Source organism: Peromyscus eremicus, chromosome 10, assembly GCF_949786415.1.
Source record: "Peromyscus eremicus chromosome 10, PerEre_H2_v1, whole genome shotgun sequence".
Lineage (NCBI taxonomy): Eukaryota > Metazoa > Chordata > Mammalia > Rodentia > Cricetidae > Peromyscus > Peromyscus eremicus.
In genome coordinates, this window is record NC_081426.1 from 32,642,795 (window position 1) to 32,667,953 (window position 25,159).

General features: G+C 45.3%; 1 protein-coding gene across 2 annotated transcripts; it reads left to right on the forward strand.

Moving 5' to 3' along the window:
• The first annotated feature begins 1,880 nt into the window (after positions 1 to 1,880).
• Positions 1,881 to 23,575, forward strand: Tmem128 (transmembrane protein 128). Of its 2 annotated transcripts, XM_059275799.1 has the most exons (8): positions 1,921 to 1,991; positions 2,858 to 2,913; positions 6,476 to 6,647; positions 11,970 to 12,312; positions 14,148 to 14,289; positions 16,548 to 16,706; positions 21,349 to 21,455; positions 23,030 to 23,575. In XM_059275799.1, the coding sequence occupies exons 4-7, from the start codon at positions 12,222 to 12,224 to the stop codon at positions 21,446 to 21,448; spliced, it is 492 nt and encodes a 163-aa protein (XP_059131782.1). In that variant the 5' UTR covers positions 1,921 to 1,991; positions 2,858 to 2,913; positions 6,476 to 6,647; positions 11,970 to 12,221; the 3' UTR covers positions 21,449 to 21,455; positions 23,030 to 23,575. The 2 variants fall into 2 exon arrangements, with proteins under 2 accessions (XP_059131781.1, XP_059131782.1); XM_059275798.1 differs by lacking the exon at positions 2,858 to 2,913 and having other exon boundaries at positions 1,881 to 1,991.
• Positions 23,576 to 25,159: the final 1,584 nt, after the last annotated feature.

Sequence of the window (25,159 nt, forward strand, 5' to 3'; positions counted from 1 at the left end):
CCATTTTATACAAACCTCCTTTTGAGGTATTTGCATTGAAACAGAGCAGCTACTGGGATCACGTGTTGCCCAGTGAGTTTTGCACAGTGCACACACCTGAGTCACGAACTGTCCAAGGATTTGGTCCTGTCTCCCGAAGTGCACCCTCAGCCTTACTTACATCCACCTGGATTGGTTTTGCCTGGCTTTGAATTGGATGTAAATGGAATGAGTCAGCAGGCATGCACTGTGTCTGCCTTCTTTCACCCAGCACTGCACGTGCTCCATCCCTGCAGCTCTCCAGCCAGAGGTCACACTTGCTCTGCTGCCGTCCATCATGGATCCCCTCTGCTGGAGATGAAACTTCTCTTCCCATGCTGTCTCTTTGTAGCCGAGTATGACCAAGAGTTGAGTCCATTCCAGCTCTACCAACTACGGGGTTGTCAGCGCAGCTTTCCTGCTTAGGCTGCCACTTCCGGCACAGGAGGGGACTTTGCCCCCAATCTAATATTCCCCAAATTTCTGTCTCTGCCTCTTTCATCAGAATAGTTCTCTCTGTGCTTGAATGTGCAGTCATTAGGGAGGGGAGTCACCAGCACAGTGTAAAACTGAGGAAAGGGCATCCGTGAGGTTTCAGAGCACAGTTGTCTCGAGGGATGTTCCTAAAGACCGCAAGGGGCTGGGGTTGATAAAGCGCTTGCCTTGAAGCATGGGGGTCCAAGTCCCACCCCCAGAATCCATTGTTTCTGTCTGCGGGTCTAGACTGGATTTGTTTTCTCTGCCAGTTAAAGAATTAAAAAGCAGGAAAACTCTTGAGCACAAGTAGCAGCAGGGGATAGAATCAGCCAGTGAAGAAAGGCTATGCTAGAGGTGAGGAAGCAAGCAGACACACACACACACACACACACACACACACACACACACACGGGAAGCACACAGAGAAAGATCCTTTGTACTTGAGAAACTGAAGCTGGGACTTTTAAAAAACTTTGAAGGGTCCTCGTTCCCTAAATTGGGGTTAGTCAGTTTGAACAAAAACAGGGTGGACAATAGGCCCACAGCTTTGGCATAAAGTCGTCCTGAGCCTCTGTCTCTGGTCAGGAATACGAAGAAGAAGCCAGGCATCTTGGAAGTTTGCCATCTTTGTTTACCTAATCATGATCCTGTACCTATCTGTCTTGCCTATCAAGGGTCTGCCTAAATGCCTAGTCCCTCACCATGTTAATGAAAAACAAAAGCTGAACATGGTGATACAGCTTGTAATCTCAGTGCTGGAGAGGCAGAGAGGCAGATCCCCAAGTTTCAGGCCAGTGAAAGTCCTTGTCTCGGAAGGAAGGAACGAAGGAAGGAAGGAAGGGAGGGAGGGAGGGAGGAAGAGAAGTGGATGGTGACTGGTTAACAACACTCAAGCTTGTCTTTTGGCCTCCAAATATGTGTGTGTGCACCCAACACCCATGCACCAACATGTACACGCCACCACACGAAGGCGTAAGTGACTCCCTTGCTGAGAAAGAATGGCATTAGCCACGTCGCCTCAGTCTTCTTCATTAAAGAACTTCCCATCTCACCCAGGCCCCTTAGCAGGCAGATTTTCAGCTTCTATTATTGGGGATTGAGCCTGACTTTTGTCATCTCAGTCACAAAACAGGATTTCTGAGGGAAAGTGTTCACTGGAGAAGAGAGCCCTGTTTTCTTAGGAGCGCCCGTGTTGTTCTGCCTTCCTTTGTCGTGGGAGCCTTGCAAGCTTTAATTTATTCCTTTGATACAAGGGTTTACACAGCCCCTTTGGTGGTTTAAATTGTAATTGCTGAGCAAATACATATGTTTGTGGGAGTTTAAAGGTCAGACATCACTCAGGAGGGCAGGCCTTTGTTGGGCCACAGAGTGGCCATTGTGAGCTACTGAAACAGCTTCCTGCTCCTCTTTACCCTTCCCAGTGACCTCAGGCTGACTTCTGTCTGAGGCCCCCAGTCACCCACAGATTGGATTTCTCCACTGCAGATCAAAGGGAGGTAGGATACAGTTTTAACAGCGTTGCTCTGGGGATTTGCTAGTGAACTTGAATCGGGAGACTGATAGTCCTGTCAGAGGACGGCCCCTCACAGACTCCTTGCATGGGGCAGTGTTAGGCAGCTCAGCCTGAATCCACAGTCTCTTGAAGGATTCAGAAAGCCATTAATGTCATAAGACTTTTACAGTCTCTCTCTCTCTCTCTCTCTCTCTCTCTCTCTCTCTCTCTCTCTCTCTCTCTCGCGTGTGTGTGTGTGTGTGTGTGTGTGTGTGTGTGTGTGTGTGTGCACCTGGAAGGAGGCATGTTCATGTTGCACAGTGTGTATACATGTAGACCTATGTGTGCACACAGAGGTCAGACATCAACCTCACATGCTCCTTAGAAACCACCTGTCTTGTTTTATGAGACAAGCACTCCCACTGGAGTGTGGGGCTTACCCCAGCAGTTAGGGTGACCTAGTTGGCCAGCAAGCCTGGGCATCCTGCCTCTGCCTCCCCAGGGCTGAGATCAGTGCGTCACTACATCTAGCCTCTTTACGTGGATTCTAGGGATTGAACTTGGGTCCTCACGCTTATGCAGAAAGCACTTAGCTGGGCCATCTCTCCAGTCCAGTAGTTCTTATTTTATTCCTTTTAAAGGTTAGAGCGTGTGGTGGTTTAAATGCAATGTCTCCCATGTTCTCAGACATTGGACTATTTGGTCCCCAGTTCATGGCACTGTTTGGGGAAGTTTAGGGGTGTGGCCTTTCTCGAAGAAGTACACCCCTGGGGACAGGCTTTAGAGTTTAAAGACTTTCGCCCTTCTGAGTTTACGCCCTCTGCTTCCTGTTGAGGGTTTATGACGTGAGCTCTCTGCTTTGGGTTCCAGCCACGGGTCTACTGCTGCCATGCTTTCCTACTGTGATGATGCGGAACTCTAGAACCGTAAGCCCAAAATAAACCCTCCCTTCTGAGAGTTGCCCTGGTCATGGTGTTCTATCACAGCAATAGAAAAGCAAACTAAGACAGAGTGCAAACTTGTTTTTCTTTAATTGAGACCAAGGGGTCTCCTCAAGAGTATGACACTGGCCTTGGGGTGAGGCCCAAAGGGAATGTATTAACCAGTTACATATTTACATTGTTGTGGTGATAAACACCCGAGCAAAACTTATACAAAGAAGGTGGTGGGCAGGGCTCATCATGGTTGCGGAGGGTTTTAGTCCGTCATGGCCAGGAAAGCACAGCTAAGCTATTATCTTCAAAGGCCCTGCCATAGTGACCTACTTCCATATGCCACCTATTGGGGAGCAAGTGCTTAAACATGCACTTTGTGGGGGACACTCTGGATTCAACCTGTAACAGGGAGGCTCAGAATCCAGTTGACTTCTGTGCCTGGGGACTCATCTCCCAATGTCAACTTGGACCACTTGAGTTTCCTAAACTCGGCGGGAAATTTCCTTTTCAAAACACATTTATGGCCGGGCGGTGGTGGCGCACGCCTTTAATCCCAGCACTCGGGAGGCAGAGGCAGGCGGATCTTTGTGAATTCGAGGCCAACCTGGTCTACAGAGCGAGATCCAGGAAAGGCGTAAAGCTACACAGAGAAACCCTGTCTCGAAAAACCAAAAAAACAAAACAACAAAACCCCCCCCCCCCAAAAAAAAACCAAAAACACATTTATGTATTCAGCCCTTGTGGGTTTGGGTACACATTAAAAGCAGGTGTCAAGTGTCTCAGAGAATGACACACAGATTCTCACTGCTGTAGAAGCAATCTTGTGTGCATCTCTATTCAGTTATCTGGGGTATCTTGAACCCTTGAGTCAGTGAAGCAAATTAATTCCCTCTGACTTACTGATTCTCAACAGTTCGGAGTGATGCTCACTGCTTTTCAGGACTCTAAGGCCCCGACTGGGTTCCAGAAAAGAAATGTTGTGACTGGTGTGTAGCACCCACAATAGGCATGAATGAGAAGGCAAGACCTACCCTGTGCTCAGTCAGTTGTTACAACCAGATCCCAAAGGAAGTGTTCCCTCAGGTCAGAGGAATGAGGGAAAACTTCTTCACATCTCATGACAGATCACACTGTGCCTCAGTTTCCTCACATGGACAATGAGAATTGTAGCAGTAGATACATCACCGGGCTGCTGGAAGGATTCAAAGGTTGATGCATGGGAAATGCTTCAGGAGCTACAATTATTGCCATCACCATCCCGTCTCCACGGTTTTCTGCCTCTGCCTTCCAGCACATGCAGCAGCTTCAGCCTTCTAAGGCTGTCCTACTGTCTCTTCCCACTGCGCATTAAATCGACAATGTGCTGTTCCCTGGCTACCTTTTCCTGTGGTCTGGATTTTACCTTGGTTACATTCATCGCTGCTCCCTATTATGGAGCATTTTCTGCATTCCAGGCACAGAACCAAGCCCTGTATGTGTATCTAGAAGGATTTGTATGCCTTTTCCCAAGAAGGGTAATGCATCCCATGCAACAGATGGGGGGGGGCTGCAGAGAGCTTGAGAGACCTGTCAGGGGTCATATAACAAGTAGCAGAATCAGAACTGATCAAGACTTTACCCTGCCTCAAATTTTCCTTAGATCTCCCCATCACAGACCTTATTTTCCCTGGTCTTTTCTCAGCACCGAGAGTTTAATTTTTTATCATAAGGATTTTCTAGGTGGATATTTTTGTTTGTTTGAGACAGGGTCTCACCATGTAGCTCTGGGTGTCCTGGAGCTCTCTATGTAGACCAGGATGGCTTCAAATTCAGAGCTCTGCTTGCCTCACTCCTGAATGCTGGGATTAAAGGTGAGTGCCACCCTGTCCTACATGAGTCACTTTTGCTTGAAAAAAAAAAAAAAAAAAAAAAAGACCAACCCAGGGATTTCTGGATCACATGACCAGAAAGATCTTTTAATTTTGTTCTTGCCGGCAACTCAGGGCCTTGAACATTTATCCATTCTCTACCACTTAAAAATACTTTCATGGGGCCAGGTGGTGGTGGTGCACACCTTTAATCCCAGCACTCGGGAGGCAGAGGCAGGCAGATCACTGTGAGTTCCAGGAAAGGCGCAAAGCTACACAGCGAAACCCCGTCTCAAAAAAACAAAAACAACAACAACAAAATACTTTCATGGATGGCAGTCATTCAAAAATATGGAGGTGTGTGTTGCAGTGTTTGTGTGTGTGGTGTATGTACTTGTTAGTGTATTAGTGTGGATATGTGCGTATGTCCTTGTGGATGGGCATGCATGAGAGCTGAGCCTAGAGTTGCGCGTTAGGTAGCTTTCTTCAATGGCTTTCCACCTTTGGTTAATTAAGTTTCCTTTTAAGTTACATTTTAAAATTACCTTATCAAGTAGTTGCAATCCATAAGAAGTTTTCCTGCCTGCTTAATTTTGTTCACTTTTATTGTTTGAGACAGGGTTGCTCACTGAACTGGAAGCTCCCTGATTTGGCAAGGCTAGCCAGCTAATGAGCTTCAGGCATCAATCAGCCTCCACACACACCTTGCCCTCATCTCTGTTTATAGGCACACACTCCACATCTAGCTTCGTGCATGGGCTCGGGATCTGAATACAGGTCTCACCCCTGCATGGCGGGAACTTTATCAATGGAGTCATTTCCTCAGCCCCAGGGACTTTTCTTTTACTGAAAGGGGGAAAAATGAGTTCATTCTGTTTGGCCCTATGTATACCAGTGACCAAAACTGACATCCAGCAGTCTAATTCTAGGTATGTTGAGCACAAACAGTTTCACCAGGGTATACCTCCATCTCCTCTAGCTTTGGCAACATGATGGTGGCTTACAATTCCAATGGGGGAATTTCACCATAGAAACTGTCCTTCCACAGAACCAACACTCCCAGATTGTCCAGAAATCTCCAGGAGCACCCGGAGACACATACAGTTAAAGTTGCCTGCCCACCAGGTGTCTCGGTCCCCAGCCAGGTCCCTGCTTCCTGATGCCTCTTTTCTTGCAGTCTCAGGAATGGCATTCTTCCTGGCCAGGTTAGACAGCTGAGACCAACACCTGTCACCTACCTGAAACAGACAGCCAGGGGTCGCCCTGTTCTTCTCCACTGGCTGCCTGGCCTTGGGAGTTAATGGGGCTGTCTATCATTGCGGTTTATTAGTCAAAAATTTTTTCCAGGGTAGTTAAGTGACTAACTGTTTAGAAGTAATAACCAAGCCCATGGGTGTGCTCAAGTGATATTTACAATGTAGACTGTCTTCTGGGTGTTAGAGTGACGGGCTCTCTGATCTGTGGTGATGGTCTAAGAACCCAGCTATGCCTGAAGCTGCAGTGGCATTGAAGCCCACATACATTCTGTCTTCCTATAAATACGTGAGCATGTTATATGCAATTTATATGTTAGGCAGAGTAAGGTACTAACAACAATAACTATGAACATAACAGAACAATCATAATGAATGTATTGAAATGAAAGTTGTATAAATCTCTCTGTCTCTCTGTGTGCCCCTGTCTGTCTGTCTGTCCCCTCCCCACAGGGTGGCTAATGCATACAACGCAGATATTCCAAACAAAGGGGTGATTCATGTGTCCCGAGCAGGAGAAAGTGGGATGATGCAAAGTCACGCTACTCAGAAGGACAATTTCAAACTTATGAATTATTTAGTATTGGAACTGTCCATTAATACGGTTGGATTGCTGTTGGCAATGGTAAGTGACATCTCAAAAAGCATGGCCCATGAACTGCCCTTTTCCACTTAGACCCTCCTAGTTAGTAAAGCCCTTCAGAAGCTGTTTGTCACAGCTATACGAAGTGAAGCACAGGACAAAAATGCAAGGTATGGAGATGATCGAACTGAAATGTTAAAATAAATCTGCAAAGTAGATCTGATATTCACAAATATCCATGGTGAAAGTAAGCAAGGAGAAAATGCTCCCAAAAGTTACACATTTATGTATAAACAATTAACATGTGAAAAATATGTAGACAAAGAAAAGCGTATTAAAATCACAATTTTCTCTAACAATCTACTGGGAAACACTTACCAAATTGATCCAGTTCATTGTTGGAAGGAATGCTGAAGATGGTCGGCTTCTTCTGCCCCCTGCTGGTGAGAATGTTTTTTATTGATATCATTAAAAGATATTGCATGATGTTAATATTTGATCTTTCTATGCCTTGGTAACGCTATAGATTTTGTTGTGGAAATAGACACGTGTGTGAAGAGACACACTCATTTTTAAAATTATTTATTTTTATTTTTTCTGTGCATTGTTTGTTGTGTCTGTGTGAGGGTGTCAGATCCCCTGGAACTGGAGTTAGAGACAGCTGTGAGCTGCCATGTGGCTGCTGGGAATTGAACCTGGGTCCTCTGGAACAGGAGCCAGTGCTCTTAACCACTGAGCCATCTCTCCAGGCCCCTTCATTATTTTATTTATGAGTGAGGGCATTATTTTTCACCATGCTTTCTTCTTAGAATGAAAGGCTTTGAAATGATATATATTAACACTTATTGGGCACTTCCCAGGTGACAGGCATTCACTCAGAGCTGTGCATGTAACAGTTTTCCTGGAGGTTCTCACAGCCTGCTTGCCCATCTACAGGGCACAGCGAAAGAAGAGGGCTTCACCAGTCTGGCCACAGGGTTGTAAGAACAGGAAACCACTTGTGTTAGTTATTCTTCCCCTTGCTGGGCAGAACGGCTAATAGAAACTTAAGAGAAGGCTATTTTTTGGCTGGTGATTGCAGTCCATCCTTGCAGGGAAAGCCTGGGGAAGGTCCCAGCAGGGTTCCGTACATCAGGGCAGCAGAAGGAAGCAGGGAAGGGACCAGACCTGAAGTAGGGCAGGGCCACAATCCTCAAAGGTTCTGCCTCCCAGTGATACCATTAGTTACACTTCTCCTCAGCATGGCTGCACAACCTCCCCAGCAACCCAGTGTCTAGACTAATGAGCCTGTAGGGAGAACACTTTTTATCCAAATTACACCACCACTCAAAACAGCATTTGGCAGGAGCTGGCTCAGTTGGTAGAGTGCTTGTCTCTCAAGTATGAGGAGCTGAGTTTGATCACCAGAATTCATGGGAAATACCAGGGATAGTGGTTAAATGGCTGTAAGCCCAGCACCAGGGAAATGGAGACAACGTGATCTCTGGGATTCACTGGCCAACTAGCCTAGCTTACTTGGTGAGTTGCAAGCCAATGACAGACCCTGTCTCAAAGAAGTGGCCAGCCTTCCTAAGGATGATACATGAGGTTTCCCTCTGCCCTTCATGAGCACCTGTACATGGATGTGCACCCACCAACATACAAACACATGCACTCATAGAATTAAAATGTGTGTGGTGGAGAATTTAAGAGAAAATGTATAAACTCTCAGCAATGGATAATAACAGTCACACCTACTCCAATAAAGCCACACCCCCTAATCCTTCCAATCCTTCTCAAATAGTGCCACTCCCTGGTGACTAAGCATTCAAATATACAACTCTACAGGGCCATTCTTACTCAAACTACCACAGCCAGTAATGATGGCCAGCGAGGCCACCTGCTCCAGAGCTCATACTGAGATTAGTTCTCTCTCTCTCTCTCTCTCTCTCTCTCTCTCTCTCTCTCTCTCTCTCTCTGTGTGTGTGTGTGTGTGTGTGTGTGTGTGTGTGTGTGTGTGTGTATGTGTGTTGTTGTTCACATGTGTGCTGGTGTCTTTGGAGGCATCCAGTTGTTAAGAGTTATAGGTGGTTGGTAGTGAGCTGCCTAATGTGGGTGCTGAGAATGGAACTTGGGTCTCTGGCAAGAATAGCAAGTACTCTTAACCACTGAACCATCTCCACAGTCTTCTGGGGTTCATATTATTAGCTGAGCTAACTAGGACTCAGGATGGTCCACGAGTGGGAATAATGCTCTCAGTTAGCCTTTCAGGGCTCCTTTCCTAGATGGGCTCCCCCATGTTTCCAGTTCACACTGACCTCACAGGTGACCAAAGTACCAGAGAAGATCTTCTCAATAGCTCAGCATCAATTTCCAGGACCGAGAGGTTGGGTCTTGGTCATGCTCCTCTGAGACAGGGCAAGCCTCTTGAAAACTGAGTAAGACCACAGCAGAGAGGAAGAAAGATGGGGGAGTTGTCTGTTATTAGGTCCAAATTGAAAGCAGGTGATGGAGTCCCTGATATGTGCTCAATATTTACCAGACAATGAGGACATGACTACTTCTACTCCAGCCTAACTGAGGAGAATTTGTTAAGTGAGGAATGAAAATCAAGCTTCATAATTCTTGGAAGGATGACACGAACAGTGAGGATCTAGAGTTCAAAGACAAGGAAATTGATGAAGAAATGAGCAAGTGGATCAGGGTTGGAAATATAGTTCAGTGTTTAGAACACTTCCCTGGCAAATGCACAACCATGGGTTCAACCATCAGCAGGTGCAGGTACAGACACACACACACACACACACACACACACACACACACAGAGAGAGAGAGAGAGAGAGAGCACAAAGGCAAGTGTCAGATGATGTTGCAGGCTGGCAAGTCAGATCTGGGTGTAGAGAACAGCAGCCACCACTGTTTGGATGCATAGGCCACAACAGGCATGGAGTAATGCTCTCGGAATGGTGTTATCTCCATTTGAGTGTACGTAGCTTTATGGATGAATAGACTGGTACATTATCACACTGAAATCACTTGACCAAGAACCCACAGAAATGGAGCAGGATTCAATGGTCTATAAACATGTGGACTTAACTAGATGGCTAATGGGCAGAGGTCAGAGTCAAATTCATTTTCTCCCACAGGTAATCAACATTGAAAATGAAAATTTCTTTGTTGGTTGCAGCCTGTATCGCATATCTATAATTAAGGTGTCACAGTGAATACACCGAAGAACTTAGGAGAGGGGCCTCAGCAGAGAAGATGTCATTAAATACTGGACTGGTTCCAATCAGCTTTTAAGTATCATCAATATGGTGTAAAAGCAGTGCTGTTAAAAAATACCAGGGGGGAAATCCTGGAAGGATTTCAGATCTAAATACAAAGTCTCTGAAAACACCAGAGGGGAAACTTGACCTGACCCAAATATACCACATATGGGAACTTCAGAATGGCTGTGATTCTCCTGGGAATATCCAGTTTCAAGGGAGGCCCAGCGGTGACCCTTCTTCTAGGAGACAAACAGAAGTCTGTAGTTGATGGGACAAACTGACTTTTCTGTTAACAAGACTTCTAACCTTGTACAAGAGAAAGAAAGGGAGAGCAAAGAGGAGCTGAATCTAGTTCTTTAGGATCCTGGAAAGAAAAGAAAACCAGGAAAGAGGACTTATTGTTTAGGAAGGCCATATGATCTGCTCAGCTGTTGCTCTTGGCCTCAAAGGATGCAGAAAGGCTAAAGTCACAACAAAAACAAATCCAGAGAAACTCAACTCTTCTCTTACTCTTTCTTCACCAATCCCCACAGCATAGAGACAATATTAAAGAGTGCTCACTGACTAATGCAGATTTTTCTTCTGGGAGGTAGCACTATAGTCAGCCCACTTCTCTGGCTTCCTCACACACCCTGGCAGAGCACATCACCTTTCTTCCATACTCCCATAACCCCACATACAGCATTTCTGTAATGGCACCATACTGACACTGTCTTCACCACTACATTCCTACCTCTGTCTTCATCATTTACTGCAAGTAGCTGGTCAGAAAACGATGGCTGCATTTATGAAACACTTCTGGACATTTCTAATAGCACTGTTCTATCTTCTATGTCTCAGGTCACTTTTGAACCAGGGGCACCTCTAGAGCAAGGTCAATTCTTTTTTCTTCCTTTTTTTTTTTTTTTCAAGACAGGTTTCTCTGTGTAGTTTTGGTGTCTGTCTGGATCTTGCTCTGTAGACCAGGCTGACCTCGAACTCACAGAGATCTGCCTGGCTGTGCCTCCCGAGTGCTGGGATTAAAGGCGTGGGCCACCACCACCCGGCACAGGGTCAAGTCTTACTCATCTCCGTCTCCATAGCCTAGCCCCTGCACGACAGTCTTAGTAAACAGCAGGTGCAATAAACGCTTGAATGGTTAAGCACAAAATTTCTCAGCTCATGACTCACTAGGGAAAGAGTAGGAGAATAAACAATAGGATTATTGATAGAGGAAAAAAGTCGTGAACCAATGAAATGCAGATCATGGGCACTGGGTGGTAGGGGCAATCGGCTAGAAAAGCAGTCTGGTTCCCACAGTCTAGATAGGGCTATTTTTCACAAGCAGGGAGAAGAGGGCTCACAGGAGCCACAAACCAGTGATCTTCTCTTAAAGCCCAACAAGTCAGATATTGAGGTGGATATAATGTCTATTAGGCAGAAAAGCAAACAATCTCAGAGAGGTTCCTTTCTTGCCCAAAGTCACTCAGTTTGTCAGTGTCACCAGATTCAATGGGTCCACCTCTTGGTGAGAGTCAAAAGGAACAGAACACCAAAATAGTGATGGCAGCGAAATGTATTTGCAACAAACAGGAACATGGGGGATTGCTTCCCAAACTGACTCCCAGAAAGCAGAGCAAGCTGAAGTTTATTTATATGGGGAAATGTAGACTCTGGAGGCAAAAGGTGTCATCACATGCCTGGGTGGGGAGCACCCTCAAGAGTCACAGTCTGACTGAATGCTCTTTCATACTTCCACGTTATGCACATGGAACTTGGGGATCTGTCTCTGAGTTACTAGTGCGCGCTACTCCAAGGAAGCGCGTGAAACGTTATACTTCTGTAAAACAACCTTAAAGGCATTTGTTAGAAAAAAAAAACCCACCACCTTATCTTTGGGGTTCAGAATGCTGAATGAAACCCTGTCACCATCCTGCTTTCTTCTGGTAAACTGGGAGACAAATTCATTTTAACCTCAGTGGTCGTTTCTCCCTGATCTGGTGGTTCTTTGCTCTTCCTGGAACTGCCCACAACCCATCCTAGACTAGGAAGGCAAATCCTACAGAACAGGAGTAGCCAGGAGACTGAGGTTTGGAAGTTCAGGCTTGGACAGAAGGTTATTTTCTGCGTTTAGATGCTGGGAACTGGATGTTCTCCGACCGGTTAGCCAGAGGCAAGGCTAATCTTGGTCGTCCATAGCTTCCATAGATCGGAATAACCCCGGGACTCGCTGCGCCTGAGACCAGAGATCAGTATTTTAAAGTTCTGGGTCAACTAAAATCGCAAGGAGAATACAGCTCCAATCAGGACGCCGGGAGGTTCCGCCCAAGGAGCTGGCGCCGGAAGTGCTGCGTGTGTCACTTCCGTCGCACTGGCGGGCGCCAAGATGGACGCTCCGTGGGCTCGGGAGCAGCTCCGGAGGCGTTACCTATTTCCTTCCGAAGCGGGGCTGGACTGTGAGGACGACGCCAGACCAGGTGAGGCTCCACGGGCTCTGGGTCCCAGGGCTTACCAAGTAGGGCTGCGACTCTGTGTTCAGGGTCTCCACAGGTCTTGCAACTCTTGCATCCTCCTCTGAGCTGCGCTTCCGCATTCTGTGGCGAGCTGACTTAACACGGGTTTGGCAACACCCTTTAAAACTAAAACCAACAGTAGTTTCTTAGTCTGAAGAATTAACCCAAGAACCTACACAGAGACGTGCGCAGAGTGTTTCCTTTCAGCTTTGCTTGTAATACGGTACGGACTGCAATGCCTAGGAGATGCCTAGCTGCCTGTCAGCAGAAAGCTAGCTAAATACGTTTAGATCGGATGTATCTCTACCATCAGATAGGCTTACAGAATTTATTTATTTTTATTTTTTATTGATTGATTGGTTTTTCGAGACAGGGTTTCTCTGTGTAACAGCTCTGGCTGTCCTGGGACTCGCTTTGTAGACTAGGCTGGCCTGGAACTCACTGAGATCCGTCTGCCTCTACCTCCCGAATGCTGGGATTACAGGCATGCGCCACCATGCCTAACCAGATAAGCCTTTATATATCCCTGTGGGCAGTTTTCAGAGGGAAGCGCAGAACAATGTATGGCATGCCACCGTTTGGGTACAAACTACAACTCATGATGTATTTTTGCTTGTAAGGAAGAATTCCGAAGGATGAGAGACCATTCATTTTAGAGATATTTGACCTGGATGTTGTAAAAACCTTTGCTCATCTATTAGCTTTTCAAAATACTGGCAACATTGGGCCAAGACATCACGATCCATGCATTTTCAAAATACCTTAAAGAACTTGTGTTAGTACTAACCTCTATCAGAATATGTAGTACTATCAGAATCCAGATCTGAAGCTAGCTCACTTGGAGACCAGTGGTCCTCATGTGATAATACAGAGAGGGCATGTCAGGATCCCCTCATTTTGATTTGCAGGGAGAGAAATGACTTGCCTATCATCTGTGCAGCAGGCCAGGCTTTGTTCAGGGGCTAGAGCTCTGGCGTACCGTTCTGTGTTTGAGCTACCTCAAAAGCTGATGTCTTTAAAATATTTTGGTATAACTTTAATTGTATGTGGCATTCCCTCTTTTTTTTTTAGTGCATGCTCTTGCACTTATTGGTATAAGCACTTTTGGAGGCCAGAGATTGACACTGGGCATCTTCCTCTGTCAGTCTCCACTTTTTTTTTTTTTTTTTTTTTTGAGCCCCAGTCTCCTCCCTTGGTCCCAGGATCTACCTGTCTCTGGCCCAGCAGTGGGGTGACAGGCATCTACTGCCATGTTCAGTTTTATGTGGGTGCTGGGGATGAACTCAGGTTCTCATGTTTGTGCTGCAAGCACTTTACTCACTGAACCTTCTCATCCCCATACATTTGACATTTTTCTTGGTTAACATGACTAATTACTTTCCTAGAGGAAATGTGAAATAAATTCCCATACTTCTGGGTGGCATTGTGATATCCAAAAGGTTATGAAGGTGTAAATGTGATTCCAAGGTCATTTAGAAGGAGTAATTAATATGCTGGGCATATTTTCTAGTGAGCTCATATTAACTATTTCAGCAAATGTAAATCTACCATTACTGTGTTACTGTTGCTTGCTTGTTTGGTTCTTGACATAGAACTTAGGACCTCATGCATGCTAAACATGTATTCTACCACCAGGCTGCATCTCTGCCCCTACATATAAACTTACCTTGATGGTCTTGCTGAAGGAACTGGTGGTATAGTGGGAGGGATTCTAGTTACTGGGAAGTTCCAGGAGATGACTTTATATGGCCTAAAAAACTGGTTAAGTTCATAACTCAAAAATCTCCCCTATTTTGCAGAAACCTCCACAGCTGATGAGATAAAGGAGAAACCTCTTCCAAGACTTAACATTCATTCTGGATTCTGGATTTTGGCATCCATCGTTGTAACTTATTATGTTGATTTCTTTAAAACCTTTAAAGAAAATTTCCATACTAATAGGTAAGAAAATCTTGTTTCGACAGGCATAGGGTGTACACCTTTAATACCAGCATTCGGGAGGCAGAGGCAGGTTGATCTCTGAGTTCAAGGCTAGCCTGGTCTACAGAGTGAGTTCCCGGACAGCCAGAATAAAAGACAACAAAAAAGCCTTTTTGCTTCTTGTTTTGCATGTAACAGTTTGTCAGTTGAATACTCAGAAGGGTTAAGAGATGGCTCAGTTGGAAGTGCTTGCTGTTACAAGCAGGTCAACCTGAGTTTGATCCCCGGAACCTATATTTAAAAAAAAGAAAAAAGCCAGTTTGGTGGTGTCTGCCTGTCATTCCAGTTCTGGGTAGGTGAAGAGAGGATCTTTGGACTTGTTGGTCACTCAGTCCAGCTGAATCAGTGAACTCCAAGTCTGGTGAGAGACCCTGTCTTAAAAACAGTGTAGAGAGTGACTGAGAAAGACACCCATTGTTGACCTCTGGCATACACACACACACACACACACACACACACACACGTACACACGTACACACCAAAATCCATTTACTTGTTAGTCTCTGTCAGGCATGATATTGGAGGCAACTGCTGATGATATAGAGAAGACTAGGACATGTTAGGAAAGGATGCAGCTTTTCACTTACAGTGAGTTCTGGGGATTTAGTGTATGTAACATCTTAATTGTCTTCTTCCTATCTCATGGTCCTCTCATGTATCCCCACTTCCCATAACCCCCATACGTACAATGTTAGCTGATTCTATGTAATTTAAAATTGTCACTTGTGCCTCCAGACGACTGGAGAAAAAAGGCCTGAGAACTAGAGGAGGAGTGAGGACTGTGGCCTGAGAAAGGTGTGTTTCAGAGTAGTTAAGAAGGGGGTGATTAGAGGATGTGACTCAGAGTTGCCTTGAAGGTCAGTGGGAGGAGTCTTTGGTCAGAGTCCTGGTGTCAAATAGCCCTTCATACCCAGGGCCAGAGAGCCCTATCCTGCATCCTAAGAGTTCTGTGATGCAGAAGTTGTGGATCCTGTGTGAATAGTTTGGAGGCCATCAGATATATCAGAAAAGGGGGTGATGTTGGGGATGTCACAGCTGGCACATGAGGGCTATGTTTAGTGCCAAGAGCGGTGACTGGACCTAACAGTAGGGCCATAAAAGATGGAGACAGGAATTCAGTCTTGCTGAATTATGGGAAATACAGTCCTTAAAGAAGTCTTGAGGTCATAGACTGCTTGTGGAGGAAACCAAGCAGACAGAAGGAATGAGCTGTTAAGGGTGTGAGGCATGAGGGAGTTCATTTAAATCCTGGGGAAGGGACCGCTTGCTCTTCTATGAGGAGGCATTTTGTTAAATACCAGTCCCCTCCCCATCCTTCCATCCTATTCGCCATTCCCTGGTGGGTCTTGTGACTTGCCTAAGTGAGTTGTAGATGAAGAACTGGAACCCAGCACCACTCTTGGGCGTCTGCTTCCTTTAGGCTTCCTTCAGACTCTTCTGGCTTTCTGTGCTTTCATTCTGCAGAGGTAACACTAACAGGGTGGAGGTTTTCATTGTTGTCTGGAACCTAGAAATAAGTCTGTGTGTGGGATTTAGTGTCAACCCAGGCTTTGTTACTATTCACTATCCAAAGCCATGCTCTGCTCTCAGCTCCGTCAGTGACGACAAAGCTGACACATTTAGCAAACTTCATCTCTCGGCTAGTTTAGAACCTGCTGGGAGAGAGGAGAGTACCTGAAATGCCACGTTAGCGAGTGCTTTTTCCTTCATTAGAACTTGGAACAAGTCCAGGATGGGTCTGGCATGGAGGCGGGGGCATTTCTGATTCCAGCAGCTCATTTCCTGCTGTAGCAGACTCATTACCAGGCTGCACTGCTGCTGGGTAGGCGTGTGTGCGGGATGTCGGGAACACCTGGGTGTGTTGCCTAGAGAGCCTGTGCTGGGAAGGTAGACTTTTCAGGGCTTTAGGTGTGTCTCTTTTTATTAGGCTTTCCTAGACATGGCCGTTAAAACTGATTCCATACAGATGATGTGTTGGATGAACCACAGCGATAAGTGGGGTTTGGGACCACATGCCCTTCTGTGGCAGATACAGTGTAGACATCAAACACTGAGGCAGGGCTCTGGGGATGAGAGAAAGTTGAAACCGTAGGCCTGGCCTCAACACAGTGTGCTCTTAGAGGCAGAAGACATGACCTCATACCCAAAGACGGAGGCCATGGAAGTCTCGGCTGCTTCTCCCAGGGCTGTCAGCTCTCTCTTCTTCTTTGTCTCCACAGCTGGTTTCTCTTCGGCGGGGCCCTGCTGTTTGTCAGCCTGTCCATCGCCTTTTACTGCATAGTCTATCTGGAGTGGTACCGGGGGATTGAAGAGTACGATGTCAAGTACCCCATGCTGGTCCCCATCACAACCGCGACTTTCATCGCAGCGGGGATTTGGTGAGTGGCTGTCGAAAGGTTGAATGTGAGTGAAAAGCAGTCCTTCTGTGGTCAGTAATGAGGAATGTAACCCAGAACCTAAATTAAGCAGCAGGGTAGGGGTTCCCAGGTACTCTGTCCTTTGGGGTCTCCTCTCTTCATTTCTTTCTCTCTTAATCTGCCTTAGTGATTTGAGACACAGTTGGCGACCTCTGCACACACTCTGTGTTTTGTTGATTAAGTGCCTTTCATTGTGATGGCTAAGACACACAAAAGGAACGCCAAGTGCAGCTGAATGAGTTAATCATGAGTTGAGCGCTGCTGCAGATCTCACTTCGGTCAGGGAGGAGCGGAGCCCCCGTCCTGGTGATCACTCCTGACCCTTGCTTCGCTGTACCTTCCTGCCCATGCAAACGCTGCACATACTACTTTTGCATCCCATAAACACTGTTTCGTTTGTCTGTGTTCTGAACTTAGAGAAGGTGATTTGTACAGTCGCCATTCTTTAACATTTAACTCATATGAGAAGTATGTGCTGTTCACTTGGTGTTTTCTCAGAGCACTTGTTCATTGCCATTTGTCATCCACTGTGTGGCTGAGTCCTAGTGTATCTGTTATGCTGCCACACAGTCAGGCTGTTCATAGTTGGTGTTGTTTTGAAGGATGCCATTAAGATCACTCCTGTTCTCTGTTGGCCTTACATGAGTGTGCATATACCCAGAAGGGTGAAGTCAGCGCATCACCCAAGTGTACATACCTCCAGCTTCATTAGATAGCATCAGACTCTTCTCAAGTGGTTGAGCTGTCTCTGTCTTTATCTGTGGGTTCCATATTCATGGATTCAACCAGCCACTGTCCCCCAAAGTGAATGCCATCTGTGTTGAGCATGTGCAGACTTTTTCTCTCTCTTGTTCTCTAACCAACATAGAAACGGTACCTTGTGTAGCAGTTCACAGTATGTGGTGCCATCAGGATCCTAGAGGTATGACATAAGGATGTGGGGGAAGGTACAGGTGATCTGCAGATTCAGTATTCTTTCAGCATTTGGAGATTTGTGTCTCTGCAAGATCTTGGAGCTAATGATCCCCAGGTTTAAGGGACACCTGTCCTCTTTTCCCTGAGTGTCTAGTGGCACAGTGTAGGAGTAGCTGTGCCTTTTCAAGGTTACTCGTCTTTCACAGTGTGCACACGCCAGGACTGCTCAACCCATTCCCTGTTGCCCACCTGGCTAATTTCATGTTCACACAGTGCCAAGTGAACCTACCTTTGTAAGTCCACAGGTGCTCAGTGAAGAAGAGAGGCTAGGAAAAAAAAGGAATACTTGCTCACTGAAGAAAAGCCTTTAAGTTATAGAAAAATATCTCTCATTTAGAGAAAACAAAGCTTCAGCTCTTTGGCTTTTCTTTATGTAAAGTAGATCCTGATATTTTTTTTGTACAAAAGTCCTAAAGGTATGTGTATATTCTGCATAAATGCACTTTCTTTGACCCGATTTCAGCTGTAGTTGGGCTGCTTGCCAGTTTGAGGTCAGTGTTACCCTTTCTGTGGTGAGGGTGGACCAGCGAGGTTGTTTTGTCTCCTGTAGTGGGAGCATCCCAAGAAACGCCAGATTAGTTTTAGACCCGTGACTTGTGGTTATTTGACATCTATATTTATCCAGGATTATATATTAAAACCCATAGCTGACTGGAGAGCTTATTCATTTGTTTTATGGTTTCCCCTGGTAGCTTCTCCTCCTGTCAGTTCAGTTACTGAAACTCTTTTGCTTTTAGAAAGTGTTTTATTTCATTTGGTGACAAGAATACTGTTTTTCCACAATGAAGATTTATAGCATCGTCTACACCATTGCTTTCCTATTCTGTTTTAAGAGTCATTTCACCTTTTTCTTATAATGATGCGTGAGATGATAAAGCAGAGTGCAGCCATTTGAGTTTGTGGTCCACCCCACATGCTAACTTGTAGTTGAAATTTCCTTTGGGCCACCATCCAACTTCCCAAATAAAGACACTTACTCTCCCTGCCCACAAGTCCCACCTATACCTCTTCCCTTGCTATTAGCCATTCAGCTTTTTATTAGATCAGTCAGTTGCCTTAATCAGGCAAGGTAAAACAGCAGCACATCTTTACATAATTAAACAAATGCAGTACAATAACTATGCAATGCATAGTTAAACAAATATTCTGCAGCATTTCCTCCTTTTTGTCTAACTGAAAAGAAAGGTTTTAGCTTTAACATGGTAAGAGTATATACAGTAAGAACAGTTATCAAGTAAGGATTACAAGTAAGGATTACATTTACAATATCTATTTCATTTGCATTTGGCAAATTCAGAGAAAATACTCCATTATCTATCCCATGTTGGTGAGTCTGAAGTTGTGAGCCTAATTTGCTTTCTATCCTAACTTGTATTACCAACCCAAAATTATCTTTTTAGACCTCAAAACATTTTCTTAGATAAACAATTTAAGCTTTTATGTTTCTCAACCATATAAACTTTACATATCTTATGTACATTTCTTTTCTGAATTAGGTAACAAGGAAAACTATAACTATAACTGTCTCATCTTCAACTCCATCAGAGACCTGAGAAGGATATAGTGTTACCTGAGTAAACAGAAGTGCAGAGCAAGCAACTTCCAAAACTATAGAGATGACAGAAGCGGCTGACTGCCTGGACAGTCACCCAAGGTTCCTCTGCCTCATAGGGGCATCCATCTTCTGCCTACGAGCCTGGAATATCTAACAGACTTTTCTGTGAAGCAGGAATTTTGAAGGACTGTCCCTCCTTGTCTTGGCAGAGTTCAGCAGTCTTTTTCCTTTGTGTCCTGCTTGTCCAGTTTGTACAGGGTACTGTCAGCAGTGAGGCAAGGGCAGTTTCTTGCCCAAATGGCTAGTTTTGCCACAATGAAAGTGAATTCCATATGGAGGTTCTTTGATGCCCATCATCCTTTTATGAAATAGACTGGTGATACCAGAAGCAGACATAGCTCACTGTCATGAAAAGCCTTAGGTTATTAAACATCTTAAATGCCATATTTTGTAGGTCTCTAAAGCGTTTGAAGGCCACCTATGTACCTGTTTAACCTTGAAAACATACCTAATATGACTACAAAGCTTGACTAACTACTAACCTACATTTTAAAATTATCCTAAGCAGGTTGTAATAATAGCTTTGAAGGACTAGAACTTTATAGTACATTTTTTAAAATGAGCTGCATAGGTACAATACCTTAAACAAGAGTAGAAACATATATATAATAAAAATAACCTTAAATTTGTTATCAGTGTGCAAAATCCATACCAATGTAAAATATTTGAGATGAATAGTTTTGAAGGATAGTTGTCCTTTTTTTTTTTTTTTTTTTTTCCGAGACGGTTTCTCTGTGTAGCTTTGTGCCTTTCCTGGAACTTGCTTTGTAGACCAGGCTGGCCTCGAACTCAGAGATCCGCCTGCCTCTGCCTCCCAAGTGCTGGGATTAAAGGCGTGCGCCACCACCGCCTGGCTGATAGTTGTCTTTTTATCCTATATTCCCACTAAATGATGACAAACATCCATAAACCACAGAATGACCAAAACCCCACCTCTTGGGAATGTGGGCACTGTGTTCTCTAGACTGCTTCCTGTCGCCTGTGGGTGACGGCGTCCTCCAGGGACCCTGAGAAAATTGAAATAATGGTCAAGTCCTAAGAAAACTAGCTGTAGCATTTGTTGTCCAGTCTCTGTGTAATGGGAAAGTGCAGGGCTTGTCTGAAGTCCTGGCTAGAATAATCTGTGAGGCTGGACCATCTCAGCTAGCAGCCTTGAAGTTGTTCTGAAAGCAGAACTCTGGGGGAACTGTTGCAGAGGCACCCTAAAGGCTGCTGCTCAGGTACCCTGCTGCCCAGCAGCGCCTCCTAAAGCAGCCGTAGCCTTTTCTTTTTTCTTTTTTCTAGTTTTCTCAGGCCCTATGTGGAAATTGGGGCCCTATGTTGGGTGCTGTTTATAGTTGGAGTTTCTTTTTGGGTTACCGACCAGCTTTCCAAAGAAAGATATGGAGACTTATTGTTAATTATGAATTTTCGGTCTTAGCTGAGGCTTGTCCCACTAGCTCTTTTAACTTAATTTAACCTGTTTCTATTCATCTACGTTTTGCTCGGGGCTTTTTACCTTTCTTTCATTCTATATGCCCTCCTTTCCTGTTTCCTCTGTGTCTGTCTGTCTGTCTGTCTGGCTCCTGGCATCTGCCTGTCGTCTCCTTTCTTCCCTGACCGTAAATTCCTCCTCCTACTTACTCTTCCTGCCCGCCAGTCTTGCCTATACCTCCTCCCTTACTGTTGGCCATTCAGCTTTTTGTTAGACCAGTCAGGTGCCTTAGGCAGCCAAGGTAAAAACACATCTTTACACAGTTACACAAATGCAACAAGTCTTTGCATAGTTCAACAAATACTCCACAACACTGAGAGACTTAACATCTACTGAGCCGCGCCCCCTCAGTGGCCCGTGGGATCCCAGGTCCAGGTACTATTTGAAACTGTGCTGCTTCTGTTGGTACAGGCACCATGTCATGGTGGTACATGGATAGGTGTTCTCAAATGGAGCTCCTTAACCCCAGACTCTGGAGTGGGACATACTTGTGTCATCTCAGTTGCTGTTGTCAGCTGTTTGCTTTGGGTTCTTTTCAGCTTCAACCTGGCTCTGTGGAATGTGTGGTCATTCTTCACCCCCTTGCTGCTCTTCACTCAGTTTATGGGGGTTGTGATGTTCATCTCGCTCCTCGGATAAGTTCCAGGTAAGATCCCTGGAGTTCTGTCTGGAACAGGGAACTGTGAAAACGCCTTGCAGTCACTTCCTGAGAGTACGCCCACAGACTGCCTGGGAATCACTTCCTGTTGTCTCTGCACCAAAGCATTCACCACTGAACACAGCTGCAGGGACTGAGGCCACCTTCACGAGGTGTCGTTCTAAGTGCCAGCTTTTTAGAGGCGGCACCCTGCCATTCAAAGAATTCATAAAGACAGCATGTGCGTCTTAATGTGGATAAGTTCACATGAGGCCATTTTATAGTGTGTGGATGACTGTTGGCTGGATGGTTCTTAGAGAGAAGTAGTATGGGAATAATGGGTGATCTTACCCAAGTTGAGACAAATTCTACCATTTTCTGTAGATATTGGATAGATGGGTATAATAGCCCTTTTTTAAAAAAAATTCCTTTCAGGGGCTGGAGAGGTAGCTCACTGGTGAAGATCACTGGTTGCTCTTCCAGAGGACCTGGGTTCAATTCCTAGCATCCATGTTATGGCTCACAACCATCTGTAACTCCGATTCCAGGAGATCTGACACCTTGGCCTCCACAGACATCAGGCACACATGTGATACACATACATACATATAGGCAAAACATTCATGCACATAAAAATAAATCTTTTCAAAAATTCTGTTCTTTTCATACTATTTAGAGAATTTATGTGTCTCAGTGAACACCCACCCCTTCCCTGGTTGGGAGTGTTGATAACATGTATTAAATAAGTGTACAGTATTGAGAATGGTCATGCTGTGATTAGGGTGAAAAAGACAGATAGTCCCTCCCTTCATTCCACTCACATCTGAATTTGGAGAAAATCAATTGACAGTACGGATTGCAGTCAGGGAAAACGGGGCTCAGGGAAGTGGAGGTCATCTTCTGAGTGATGGGTGGTACTAGGACCAGGTCTCCCAGCTGATGGAGTGTGTGCCCTGCAGTCCTCATGGGGGAATGTGATCAGAAGGAAGAGATGCACTTGATCCTGCTGTTGCTAGTTGGACAGGAGTTGCTGGCTGTCACCACAGCTTTGGCTGACCCTGATTTCACCCCCCAACCCCCCCAAACACACACACACACACACACACACACACACACACACACACACACACACACACACAGTGGCTGAGACCTTGGACTCTGGCTGGTTGGTTGAGTTTCCAGATGTTTGGGTGCTTTTGACTTCCATGTTCCTGGGTGTCTGGTTAGCGGTGAGAACTGTGTGGTGGTGGCAGGCATGCAGATTGTCCTCTTTTCTTTTTCAAATATTTACATTCGTGTGTATGAGTGTTTGCTTGTGTGTATGTATGGGCATCATGTATGTACATCACATGTGTATCTGGTGCCCACAGAGGCCAGAAGAAGGTATAGGATCCCTTAGGAGTGGAGTTAAAGAGGTTGTGAGCTTTCATGTGGGTGCTGGGAATTGAGTCCCCGTCTTCTGCAGGAACAGCCAGTGCTTTCAACCACTGCGCCATCTCTCCAGTCACATATACCTGGTCTTCAAACGGAAATTCATGATCTTAAGATGTTTCACTTGGTGTGTAAATGCTGTTTTCTTCCAGACTTAAGAACGTGAGCATTTAAAGTGAACAAAGCATCCAGCTTGTGCCACTGACCTGAAGGAGAAGCCTAGCCTGCTCTGGTGTCTGAAGTGAGTGGTTTCCATGGCAACTGTGACTTTCTAAACCTGCTGTTGAAATCTGAATAAACGATCTTTCTCTTGGGTGTTCGCAAACAAGTGATTGTCAGCAGTTTGTGTTAGATGGAACTGAGTCAGAGTTTGGAGACAGTGGTTGTCTATTACTGGAGCACAGTGTGCCCACAGTTTCCAGAAGCTGAGGGTTAGCTGCCTTTGTGTAAGTGACTGGACGCAAGTATGAAAGGATTGTGTTGTCACCTTTAGTAGTCACTGGATAGCTCATATTTGTCATAGCTTTTTAGGGAGGGGACCAAACGGAAGCATTTACTGTTTCCTGCTACTTTGGATTTTATCACTATGTAAGTTATTGGGTTGTTAGCATTTTTTAACATATGCACTTTTAATAATGTTTAAGTATCTATGATTTTTTTCCTGTAACATCAATAAAATATTTTTATAACTTTCTTGTGCATTTTGTTAATATAAATTTGGGGTTAGCTTCTGTGTTTAGCTGTTTGCAGTTAATGAAGCCTCCTTTTAGAGTAGGTTACTCTGTTCTTAAGTGACTCCATGGCAGCCAGTGTTTGTGCTCATTAGTGCAGACGTGCTCCCATGATGCCTATCACAAGCATTGTGACAGAGATGCTTGTGGATTTGCTTCCTTGTGAAGTGACTGATGCCGTCACCACAGGGATTTGGGCATACCACACACCAGCTGGAGGACTTGCACTTCTGAAACTGTAAACTGGAAATAATACTTGTCTTTGGGGTTAGGGAAATAGAAGTAATGTTTGTAAGGCGCCCATGCTGGTCTCCAGGACATAGGGCGCAGTCAGAACAAGAGTGAGGAGGGAAGAGAAACAGCGAGGTTTATGGTGGGTCACACATGATCAGTAGACTCAAGCCACTTTGGACCTCGTGTGTGAGGAGGTGTGTGGAGACTCTTACTTAGAATACAGACTGGTCAGGCAGAGGTCGGAGTCAGCTAGCCAGGGGTGTCAGCAGTGAGGACCCAGGGCAGGCTGCAGACTGCTGACCTGCCAGGTGGAGTGGTTGTCCGACCTTAGGGGACATGGCTCTGATAGCTGCTCACACAGATTTATAGACTCTTGGCGTGACTTTTGAAAATTCAATCTGTGGTTTAAAACCTGGTTAGACAAGGGCCAAATACTGTGGTCTTAAGATGGTAGGGAGAAGACTCTGTTACTCAGGAGCCATTTAATACTTTTGTTTGAGCCAGGCCTGGTGGCACTACTCAAAGCTACTCAGGAGGCTGATGTGAGAGTATCTCAAGGTCAAGGCCAGCCTGGGCAACTTAATGAGACCCTGTCTCAGAAAGAAAAAGGCTGGGCCTCTGGAGTATTTGCCTGGCATACATGAGGTCCTAGTTTCAACCTCTGTTAAATAAGCAAACGCTCTCACACACACACACACACACACACACACACACACACACACACATACACACACACACACGGGATCATTCCTGGTACTTGCCATGCCAAACTCCTATACACATTATTTCTGAAGTTTTTTTTAAAAATACTTTTACTTGTAATAGTGTGTGGTGTGTGGTCTCCGTGTGTGTGTGTGTGTGTGTGTGTGTGTGTGTGTGTGTGTGTGTGTGTGTGTGTGTCTGTGGAAAGGTTATGTATAAGGTGTTCACAGAGGCCAGAATAGGGTGTTGAATCCTCTAGAACTGTAGTTTCAGGCATTTGTGAACAGCTCTGGGTGCTGGAAACTGAACTCTGGTCCTCTGAAAGAGCAATATGTGCTCTTAACTGAGGGCCATCTCTCCAGCCCCTAACCCTTGTTTTTATTATAACCGTTAAAGAAATGAATGATGTAACGCCATCTCACCACATCTAAATAAGCCAAGGGGAGGAGTAACCCCTTGTGAGTGATGAATATTGAAATGAACAGTTACAGATTCTGATCATCAAGGTTAGACTGTGACAGAATCAAGCATATGCTCTGACTTTGACCGTCAGTGTGAAGACGAAGTTTTGACCCTGGCTCCTGGCGCTCAGGCTCTGATTCTAGCTTGGTTGTC

What these genes read in the sequence shown, in the direction of transcription:
- Tmem128 (XM_059275798.1), top strand. Translation starts at nt 12,222, where the DNA reads ATGGACGCTCCGTGGGCTCGGGAGCAGCTCCGGAGGCGTTACCTATTT. An exon ending in GAAAATTTCCATACTAATAG is followed by an intron (nt 14,290 to 16,547) that starts GTAAGAAAATCT and finishes TTGTCTCCACAG; the next exon opens with CTGGTTTCTCTTCGGCGGGG. An exon ending in TTCATCGCAGCGGGGATTTG is followed by an intron (nt 16,707 to 21,348) that starts GTGAGTGGCTGT and finishes GGTTCTTTTCAG; the next exon opens with CTTCAACCTGGCTCTGTGGA.